The sequence below is a fragment of the Neofelis nebulosa genome, chromosome 14 (assembly GCF_028018385.1).
Source record: "Neofelis nebulosa isolate mNeoNeb1 chromosome 14, mNeoNeb1.pri, whole genome shotgun sequence".
In the NCBI taxonomy this organism is placed as follows: domain Eukaryota; kingdom Metazoa; phylum Chordata; class Mammalia; order Carnivora; family Felidae; genus Neofelis; species Neofelis nebulosa.
In genome coordinates, this window is record NC_080795.1 from 38,439,895 (window position 1) to 38,451,619 (window position 11,725).

Sequence of the window (11,725 nt, forward strand, 5' to 3'; positions counted from 1 at the left end):
AGAGACAGGGCATGAGCGAGGGAGGGGCAGAGTGAAAGAAAGACACAGAATCTGAAGCAGGCTCCAGGCTCTGAGCTGTCAGTCCAGAGCCTGATGCAGGGCTTGAACCCACAAGCCGTGAGATCATGACCTGAGCCAAAGTCGGACGTTTAACTGACTGAGCCACCTAGGCACCCCTCTTTTCTTATATTATTGAAAACTAATTTATAATGCCCATCATTGGCAATAAAATTCATTATATAGATTATGGAAAACTAACAGAAATTGTGAAGAATAAGCCAAAAATATAAATTAATATAATTAATATAATTTTTTTTTAATCTAGGAAATAACATCAAGATTTATAATGAATGAGCTCTCAGAAAAGAATCCTTTTGTAATGCAAGCTATAACATGGCACCCACTGGTCAAGAACATAATGTCTCAGAGAAGAAAATGTGCAATATGTGGAAAGTACTTTTTAACAATATGGCTGGAATGTGTTGAATTTGTTCCTCCATCAAAGGTAAATAGTACTTTTTGTGTGAGTGGAGCATAATATCTCCTCTTTTTCTTTGTCCTTCTCTAAGTGAGCCAATACTAACTAGATTTTTATCTAAGAATTGACTTGTATGATAGTATAATGGTTTTTATTGAGCTTTTGTTGAGATATGATTGACACATAACATTATGTAAGTTTAAGGCATAAAGCATGTGGATTTGCTACATTTATAAATTGCAAAGTGGTGTTGGGAAACAACAGATGGTGGGGAAAACTGGACAGCAACATATAGAAGAAAGAAACTGGACCACTTTCTTACAGCATACACAACAATGAGTTCAAAATGGATGAAGGACCTACATGTGAGATAGGAAATCATCAAAATCCTGGAGGAGAACATAGGCAGCACCCTCTTTGATCTTGGCCATAGCAGTTTCTTACTAGGCACATCTCCCTGAGGCAAGGGAAACAAAAGCAAAAATAAACTATTGGGACTTCATCAAGATAAAAAGCTTCTGTGAAGGAAACAATCAGCAGAACTAAAGGCAACCTTTGGAATGGGAGAAGATATTTGCAAATGACCTATCAGATAAAGGGCTAGTATCCAAAATCTATAAAGAACTTACCAAACTCAATACCCAAAAAAACTATATAATCCAGTTAAGAAATGGGCAGAAGACATGAACAGACATTTCTTCAAAGAAGACATAAAAATGGCTAACAGATACATGAAAAGATGCTCAACATCAGTCATCATCAGGGACATGTAAATAAAACCACAATGAGATGCCATCTCACACCTGTCAGAATGGCCAAAAGTAACAACTCAGGCAACAACAGATGTTGGCAAGGATGCAGAGAAAAGGGGATCCCTCTTAACACCATTGGTGGGAATGCAAACTGGTGCAGCCACTCTGGAAAACAGTATGGAGATTCCTTAAAAAAGTTAAAAATAGAACTACCCTATATCCCAGCAATTACACTGCTAGGTATTTATCCAGAGGATACAAGAATACTGAGTTGAAGGACACATGTACCCCAATGTTTATAGCAGCACTATCAACAATAGCCAATTGTTTGGAAAGAGCCCAAATCCCCATTGACTGATGAATGGATAAAGAAGGTGTGGTATATATACATGATGGAATATTAATCAGCCATCAAAAAGAATGAAATCTTGAACCATTTGCAATGGTTATGCTAAGCAAAATAAGTCAGAGAAAGATACACCATATGATTTCACTCTTATGTGGAATTTAAGAAACAAAACAGATGAACATAGAGGAAGGAAGTGAAAAATAAGATAAAAACAGAGAGGGAGGCAAACCATAAGAGACTATAGAGAACAAACTGAAGGTTGCTGGAGGTGTGGTGGGTGGGAGGATGGACTAGATGGGTGATGGGCGTTAAGGAGGGCAACTGTTGTGATAAGCACACCGGGTGTTATATGTAAGTGATCAATCACTAAATTCTTCTCCTGAAACCAATACTATACTATATGTCAACTAACTTGAATTTAAATAAAATCTTGGAAGGAGAAAAAAAAAAACCTGGGAGTGTCAGAAACTTGTGAGAAGAAAGAAATTGAAAAGGAAAATTGCTTTGCATTGAAACAACCACTGATCCTAACTTTATTAAAATAATTGAAAAAATTAAAAAAGTAACATTTAGTAAGTATGTGATAGTGAAACAGTATGTAGCATGGAATTAGAATAAGTGTATAGTAGGAATTTATAAATTATGCCAAAATATTAAAGATATTTAAAAATTGGATACAGAAAATTTAGATTGGGGAGGGGTGCTGGGTGGCTTAGTTGGTTAAGCATCTGGCTTTGGCTTAGGTCATGATCTCATGGTTTGTGAGTTCAAGCCCCTCATTGGGATCTCTGCTGTCAGCAAGGAGCCTGCTTTAGATCCTCTGTCCCCCTCTGTCTCTGCCCCTCTCTCATACTCTCTCTCGCTCTCAAAAACAAAAACAAAACCAAAAACAAAAAACAAAAAAATAAAATTTAGATTGGAATATACATTACCAGGTACTTAGCAACTGAAACATGGTATTTTCATGGGTTTGTTTAGTTCCCTGTTTCTGGAGTGAAAACGTGCACAAAATACATGGGGATGATAATCAGATTAACCATGTTGGCAAACAGTTGCTTTCATATATTTTTAGGATTTTGTGCTGCTTTTCCCAGTTAAGCAGAAAGAGATTATACAAAAACTAGTTTGCCTAGAAGCCTCCTTTTGTATTAAAAAATTTTAATATCTTAATTATCTTTTAAGGAGCTAAACTTAGAGAATGCTGACCTTTAGAGTAAATACTTCATCATGACGGGAGAGCCCATTTGATAATGCCAACGTCTGGTCGCTCTATTGTGCCTTACAGAATGTTCTGTCTCTGATGGAATTTGCCATCTGAAGGCACAGTTGAAGGAGGGTGACACGTGATGACAAATGGGTATTTATTCTTGACATAAAACAACTAGAAACAACCAAATATCAAATTGTAATTGCTTTTATTTAGGTGAATGTGAAATGATGTGGTACTTACCTTATGAAGTAGTGAGGTGAGGAAAATAGTTGAAGAGTTTTGCTCGATATCGAATATTATTAACCTTTACCATAATTCATCCAGATGCTTTTGTCTTTTTTCAAATGTTATAGCTGTTGCCATCTGAGTTCAGTGAGTCCTTAGTAGTGATAGAATTATCAATAATTTCAGTGTAATTGATATTTAAGTATTAACTGCTAATGATATAAATCTTTGAAATTAATCCTTTTTAGTTACTACCAACTTGGGCCATAGTGACTTAGAAGTAACCTAAATGGTGTTATAAAATCCATTCCAAACACTTGAGAGTGATCCTGAGCCCAAGATATGCATTTGATAGTTTTCATTTTGTATAGTTACATTAGTTGAACTTAACATTTCCCCAGATACCTTTAAAGTTGAAGAGTTTAGGGAGGGAACAGTTTGGAACATGAACTCTCAACCCTGTGTAGAATGATGTAATGTAATTAAAACTACCCTCAAAAGAGATTAGATTGAGTAAGTTTCACTACAAATGAATGAAAATGCTGATCTACTTTATGAAAATAAATGAAAATTTGCAACCTTAATTCCTTTTTTATGACAAGCTGCCAGTAATGAAACATAATATAAGATTACATTTAATAATTTTATTCATTACTTATAGAGAAAAATCTTACTTTGCAGTAAAAAGTTATTACTGTTTAGATACCACTGACATTCATTTATGAAACTGATCATTTCAACCAGCCAACTGTGAAAATGAATGTAGGTTTTAAAACATTTATGCAGTGGTTAGTCAATTTAATGTACATTAGGCACTAAGAGGATCAGAAGGCATCACATTTCTAATTCTAAACAGTCGTGAAAGTAATATGTATTTATTGTTCAGAAAAATTGAAGTGGTGTGAATGATCCTTATTATTTTATTCAGAAAATAACAAAACAATTATAGTATAAATTAACTCACACACTGTATCTTGATTACTTCTAGGGGAACTCATTGAATTCTCTTTTTCTTTAGAAAACTCTCATTGTTGTTGTTGTTGTTCTCCTTCTCCTTCTCCTTCTCCTTCTCCTTCTCCTTCTCCTTCTCCTTCTCCTTCTCCTTCTCCTTCTCCTTCTCCTTCTTCTGAGAGAGGGTTGGGGGGCAGGGAGAGGGAGAGAGAATCTTTAAGCAGGCTCCACACCCAGCTTGGAGAAGTGGGGCTTGAATCCTGAGATTGAATCCTGACCTCCCTTTTGTTCTTAAACTGCTGGGTAGAGTTACAGTTGTCTTCAATCTCTATGATTATTATTTTCTTCTAAAGAATCTCAAATTGCATTCAACTTCAGTACATTTTTCTGAAGCTATGTGTCACCAAAATGTTTGAACCTCCCACGTGAAATTCAAAGGACACTGGTTACGCAGAGGTGGTGCTTGAGAGCAGGGTCACTCTGGAGAGGAGAGAATGCTGCTTAGCTGGATGGGTGGCTGCAACATGAGCAGGATTTTCTTTCTGGTTTCTGCCTTACTGTAGTTCAAAGTGCCCTGTGGGTGGAACAGCCATATAATCTATTAATTAAGCCAAGATGCTTTTGAGAGTAGAAGTGAACATTATCCATGAACTGGAAAACCAGCAGGAAATCGGGACTGTCCTGGGCAAATTCAAATGTATGGCTATACTTTTTAAATGGTGCCATTAACTTTAGAGTAGTGCTCATTGCTGGCTTTTATCACTGTTGATGTGGAGGAGTTGTCATTCTGAATGTTTATCTTAAATTTTCAAATTGTTTTTGGTGGCTCCGTACATATTTGAGGTCCTGCTTTAAAAGGGAAACTCTGGGTGCTAAGTACAGTGCCAATAGGTGGGGGGGGGGGGGGCTGGTTGGTCCCAAATGGCTTAAAATCTAAGAGTTTAAACTCTAGAGATGCAAAAGACACTGGCAATAAAAACTAAAATGAGTGGTAAGAGATTTAGTGCTTCAAAGTGGAAGGTGAGATAATTGTAGGTTGTCTGGCCTGGGAAATGCCAGAAAGATTCTGGGACTTCACAAGACCTTGATACAGGTGGAATTCAGATACATGGAGAAGGAAGCACAGGGGATATTTTAGGAGAAGAGAATGACATGGAGGAGAATGAATCTTGTTCATAGGGCAGTGAATCAATTAAATTGGTTCATAGATGGAAATGGGAAGAGGAGACATTATTTAAAAAATGAGATCAAATTCTATGAAGCTGTCAAAGGATAGAATAAGGAGTTTGAATTTGATCCCATTTGGGAAATGGAGTCCTACTGAATATGTGGGGACAAACCAAGGATATAAAGAAAGATGTATTTTAGAAGGAATCATTTGGCAGTATTGTACAGGATTAATTGGAAGTTGAAGAGGAGGGAAGCTGAAGAAAAGAGATCTATTAGTGGTTGTCTAGCGTGGGTGTAAGACGTAGTAGTAGAAATGCAAGGAAAGGAACCTCCATGGGGAAGGAAGCATGACAGGACTTGAGTGTTTGGATAAGGGAAGCCACAGAAGGGTGTAAAAGAGAAAACCAGAAAACTCCAGAGGAAGCTTTCTGTGAGAGCAAGACCCCAGTTTATATCTCCGATATACTGTTACAAGTGATAATTCAAGTGAATATGTTTAGCCAGTTGGAGACAGGTTAGAACAGCGAAGCAGCGCACTTCTGCGCATTATCTGAAAATGTGTGCGCTTTTCAACAACTGTTCATTCTTTCAGAGAGTTCTGCACATTGTTATTAAACCATAATCAGAGCCCTCCTTTGGTAAAAGAAGCTGGGAGGCACGCTATGACTTAACGTGGATCGAGAGTTCGGTGAACTTAGATTCTAGTCTGGTCTCTAGCTTGAACTCTGAGGCTTAAGGTAAACCACATTCCTTCTCACTATATCTGGACTAATTTCCTTATCTGGACCACGAAGAGATGGGACCAAAGTCTCTTCTAGCTCCAGAGTGACCGAGGGGCGGTCACAGTCATGCTTTTCATGGTCCTGCTAATTTGTTTTTTTTTTTTTAATTTTTTTTTTTTTAACGTTTATTTATTTTTGAGACAGAGAGAGACAGAGCATGAATGGGGGAGGGTCAGAGAGAGGGAGACACAGAATCTGAAACAGGCTCCGGGCTCTGAGCTGTCAGCACAGGGGTCCGATGCGGGGCTCGAACTCACAGACCGCGAGATCGTGACCTGAGCCGAAGTCGGCGCTCAACCAACTGAGCCACCTAGGCGCCCCCTTTTTTTTTTTTTTTAATTTTTTTTAACGTTTATTTATTTTTGAGACAGAGAGAGACAGAGCATGAATGGGGGAGGGTCAGAGTGGTCCTGCTAATTTGGAACATGATACCAGTATTAGTTTCCTATTGTTTCTGTAACAAATTGCCATAAACTTGGTGTCTTAAAAAAATTCATTATCTTGCAGTTTAAGTAGGTCAGAAGTCCAACATGAGTCTTGCTGAGCTAAAATCAAGGTGTCAGCAGGGCTACATTTCTTTCCGGAGGCTCTAGGGGAGGATCCATTTTCTGGTTCTTTCCAGCTTTTAGAGGCCACTGACATTCGTTGGCTCATGGCTCCTTCCTCCGTCCTCACAGCAACATTAGCGGATCTGGTCCTTCTCATGTCACATCACTTGGATCTTCTCTTCTGCCTCCTTCTTCCATTTTTAACATCCTTGTGATGAAAACAAAGCAAAACAAAACAATCCTTTTGATGAAATTGGGTCCACTCAGATAATACAGAATAATTATGGGTCTCTCAAGGTCCTTATCTTAACAACACCTGTAAGGTCCCTTCTGCTATGTAAGGTAACATACATATTCACAGCTTCCAGGGATTAAGACATGAACATCTTTGTGAAGTGTTGGGGAGATACTATTCTGCCTTCTATGATACTTTTCCCAAGAAACAGGAAACCATCTTACTCTTTTTTCGTATTCTGTATGCTTCATGTAATACTGAAACCTTATTCAAAGCTTTAGTTTATACTGTGTGCTATACATATATATTTTGTGATAATTTTTTATTTCTCAGTTTAAAAGATGACAGTGACTATCACCGATAAGGCATGTGTTGAATGATTTTTTAAAAAAAATCTCAATTCCACCATTCAATAAATATAAAACTTAGTGAATATATGTTTTTAAATTTAAAGTACAGAGCTACTTTTTCCTAAAATAGGGAGAAGATGTAATCATATATTCATTTGCTTTATGAAAGAATGCATTTCACTATAAAGAGTGAAAAATTAGCCTGTAGTATAGCTTTTTTACATTTTAAAGCTTTTGCTACAAAGATATTTCAGAATAAAAGTATGTCTAATCATAGACCAATTCCTTTTCCTTTCCTAACCTCAACTCGACATAAAGGGGCTTTCAAGTGTTTCAATTTCTATCTGTAAACAGCGACCAAAGCAGTAGTTATCTTACAGAGTCCTGAAGTTATGTTAATTGATGTTTGTGAAGAGAGGTCCTCTGTAAGAGGGTGTGTGATTATTCCTTCGTGACATGCTCATGTCAAATGGACAGGTGTCATACTGGCAGAAAGCACTATCATGATCCCACAAGTGGACATAAAAATTTAAATGGTTATCAACAGGCTAGGTATTCGAGACTTTCTTTTTTTATGAAAACATTACTGAGTCCAGTGACTCTAGGTGGAAAAGTATATGGCCAAGGAATTATGTTGAGTTCATTTTTCTCAGTAAAATTTCCAGGAAACAGTTTATAGCCCTGAGAAATATTTTATCAGAAATAGTAATAATTAAGTTACAGAATAATTACAAAGTTTCACATTCAGTACAAAACTGATAATGGCCCTTGGTAAAATAAACTTCTAAAAAGTTAAATAAAACATTTTATTCTAACTAAACAGTAATACCCTTTTATTCTAACTAAACAGTAATACCCCCAAGTAGGGGAAAGAGGGATGCAGACACTTCGTATTGGCACAAGGGAAATGGCTAAAACCACAGTGGAAATAGAAAATACCATCCATCGTTTCTGTTGTAAACTTTGTATCTCATGGAGAAACTGGACAAAGCAAATCAGATTAACTGTATGGCTCCACTTGTTTCCTTGGTAAATGTTTGACTTTCTATAACCTCCTCTTGGCTCATGGCTCTACTCTTTGTTCTAACTTCTTAAACAGCAGCTAAGTGAAGTGTGTTAGCATGGCTTATTTTGATAGCCCTTAGTTCTAGATGATAGGTACTTCAGTAGTAAGCCAAGGTTGCTGGTGGCATGAGAGGCTTGTCTACCATATGCAAAGGGAAAAAACACATTTAGCTTTTGAGTGCAGTTTCAACACTTTGTCATTATAATCTAATCGACCAGTAGGATCTCTTGTCTATTTAAAATACTGTACATAATGTGTGTATCATTAGAAAACTGATTATGAATTCTTCTTCCCCTAGACTAATGTAGTCACATTGTTGATATCCCATGATTCAACATTTTATGGTCTATTTATTGTTTATACTGTGTTGTTTCCCCAATACAATATGCACATTCCTGAAGTTTTGCTCCCACAGCTCACTCTTTCTGAATGTCCTTCATGTCCTTTCTAGGCAGTCACATCCTAGTCATCCTTTAAAACTCAGCTCACTATTTTCTTATACTGTGAAATCTTGCTTAATGTGCAGCCTATGGTGGTGTCTCCCTTCTTGGAAATATCCTAGAACCTATCATAGTATCGAGTCTTTTGTTTCTAGGTTTTTTGTGTGTTTATGTCTTAGCTTTCCAACTAGATGCTGAAAAGATTCTTTGAGGAAGAGATTATTTGTTCTATCTCTGTATCCTTGGCATGTTGCTTAATGTGGTTCAAGTTTTAGGTTGCTTATAATTTTTCAGAACTCTTGGTTGCAAACTAGTGAAACCCAACTTACTAATAGCAAGTGATAAAGAAGGCTTAGGAATGGGTCTGGCTGAATATTTAGTCATGCTGGATCAGGTAACCCAAAGTTATCATGAGGAATCTCTCCTTCTATGTGTATTGTGTCTGCTTTCCTTGGTCTCCATTTTGCACTTATTGTAAGCTAAACTATGCCTTCTGGCAGTAGAGGGAGAGCTTCCCTCAGTAGATCCAGCAAAGCCCTGGGGCCGATGTTCATTGGCTTTATTGGACTGTCCTGGGTTATGTGTCCAGCTTGAATTATGTGGCTAAGTCTTCAGCCAAGGAGTGGAACAGTTGTCTTCTCTGTTTCATAACATACGCACTGAAATCAGTGAAAAGGTGGTTCCCAAAAGGAAAAGATGGGCTTTTGTGACAGCAGAATGGGGAATAGATGCTGGCCAGACAAAAACAAGATGCTTATTGGAGATTTCAGTAAATGTTGGCTGATTGATCAACTAAACCTCCTTCTAGGAATAGAGTCAGATTTGTAGAGATTCTATACCATTTTCTACCTTCATCCAAAATATTTTATCATTAGAATAGTGCCCTGTATCCTCTGAGCACTTCATAGTCACGGTTGGAGGTGGATGTGAAGGTGATATGATGTATGACTTGGACTCCCCACCGATTTGCCACCAAAGCTGAAAGGCTCTTACTCTCTCAAGGATGGATTAATAAATGTGCTTAGGTATTTGAACCTTTAAATGGGCCCTCAGTTCTTTTGTGGAAGAGTGAACAAAACAGTAATGAAATCTCTCACTGGGGCTTGTGATGATGACAGCCCAGTGGGCTCATGATAAAAGTAGCATTGTTGACCAATTAAACTACTAGTTGTGTGACTCTGTTTTGGATTCTCTTACTAATAGCTATGTTGACTTCAGAAGTTGTTTATAAAGAATGTAAATGGCAAGCTTTTGAAGTTGCCATTATTTCCAGTATTCGTGCTCAAGACATGTATACCAAGTTGGCTAAGAGTTCTGACTGCCTATTTTGTGCATGGAGAATGAAAATCAGAGATTTGAAGTACAAAAACTTAAATCACGCAGTGGGCAACTTGCTGAAATCCAGCCAATGAAAATCAACATTATGGATAGTGAGCAAAGAATACTAATTTCCATGGGAAATGGGTGATGGACAGACCAAACGAGGACATTCATTGGGGAGTTCAGTAAATGTCTGCTGACTGATCGATTTAACATCCTGTAGGACAGATGTCAGGTTTGTGTGGATTCTGTATTTTTACCTTCATTACAGACACTTTATTGCTAGATAGTATAATAATATATTTGGATAAGAGCATAGACAATCCTTTACCATTTAAATTTTGTTTAGTGTTGAATATGCCTTTCTTAGCTAGTTAATTTGTTTATTTGTGCATGAGAAAGGAGCACATCAAGCATAAATAGAACACTGTGCCCTTTAGAAATTAATGCTGTGAAATCTCTGAGAAAGCTAATATTTATTTTATTCAAAAATATTGGAATATTGCTTTAATGTTATTTTTAATCTTTACCTTTTAGAAATGGAAGATAAGCAGAAATCTACAGCTGGTACCTCTTCAAATATTAATTTGTTCTTACACATGTTTTAATCAACGCGGCCCTAACCTCTTTGGAATTGCTCAAGTGTAGAGCCGGTGAGAAGCTCATTTAGAGACTCACATGACTTGCCCCATCAGTTCTGCACACAAAGTCAGATTATGCCCTACTATGGTACCGTGCTGTCTCTCCTCTCTTTGCCAATACATTAAGCAAAGGAAGAAAAATAATTTACTTGTAAAGATCCCAACTTAAACACTATAGTCTACCGTTAGCTTGTTTAGACTCTAGGTGTGCTGTTTCTTCTTTGACTTAAAAACAAAATAAAGAAGGGAAAAATAAAGGTCTGTGTGGCAAGTGTCATTCTTCCCTGTCATTTTATGACCACCACCCTCCTTTTCTAGATAAGTGTTGAGAGATTGTGATGGGGACAAGGATTTATTTTATGCATGTTTCGCAATTGAAAGAGAATTACTTTTTAATGTTAGACAGTTGTATCCCATTTGTATGATTTCAGCTGAGCTCTTATTTTTTAAGAGGCACTAACGTCTTATTGACTAAAATAAAACCATTCCACTTAAAACGGAGTAGAAGGCTGGAAACTCAGGCTTGGTTACTCCTAACATCCCTTTGTTTCCACTTTTAAAGTTTTATTCTATCTTTATTTTTGTTTTTCACAAGAAACCTACAGAAGCCAGGGCAGTAGCACTGAAATGAGAATTTGACTCATTTTCTCTGAAGGACAACAGAAAAGTAGAAAAAGAAATTACGAAAATGTACAGCATAACATAGGCTAGTAGTCTCTTAAAAAAAGTTTTTTTTAATGTTTATTTATTTTTGAGAAAGAGAGACAGAGCACAAGCCAGGGAGGGGCAGAGGAGGAGGGAGACACAGAATCAGAAGCAGGCTCCAGGCTCTGAGCTGTCAGCACAGAGCCCGACACAGGGCTGGAACTCATGAACCGCAAGATCATGACCTGAGCTGAAGTCAGACTCTTAACCAACTGAGCCACCCAGGTGCCCCGGACCAGTGGTCTTTGGTTGTGTGGTTCTGTCCAGCAGCAGCCATATCACTTGAGAACTTTGTTAGAGTACAAATTATCTACCCCAGACCTACTAAATCAGAAACTGGGGGAGTATGACCCAGTAATCTGTGTTTTAACAGATCCCCCACGTGCTTTCAAGGCAAGCTGTCATTTGAGAACCATAGGTACTGATGAAGAGAAATTTGCTGTAGGTTCAGAAAAGCAAGAAACTTAATCATAATTTGATATTGACATCCCACTAGAAATACA

General features: G+C 37.5%; 1 protein-coding gene across 1 annotated transcript in view; it reads left to right on the forward strand.

Moving 5' to 3' along the window:
* Nucleotides 1-10,764, forward strand: part of LRRC69 (leucine rich repeat containing 69) — a 79,150-nt gene extending 68,386 nt beyond the window's left edge. Inside the window, exons 7-8 of the mRNA XM_058698527.1 lie at nucleotides 326-505; nucleotides 10,414-10,764. Coding sequence (XP_058554510.1) covers nucleotides 326-505; nucleotides 10,414-10,524 — 291 coding nt within the window. The 3' untranslated portion in view covers nucleotides 10,525-10,764. The remainder of the gene's footprint in view (nucleotides 1-325; nucleotides 506-10,413) is intronic.
* Nucleotides 10,765-11,725: the final 961 nt, after the last annotated feature.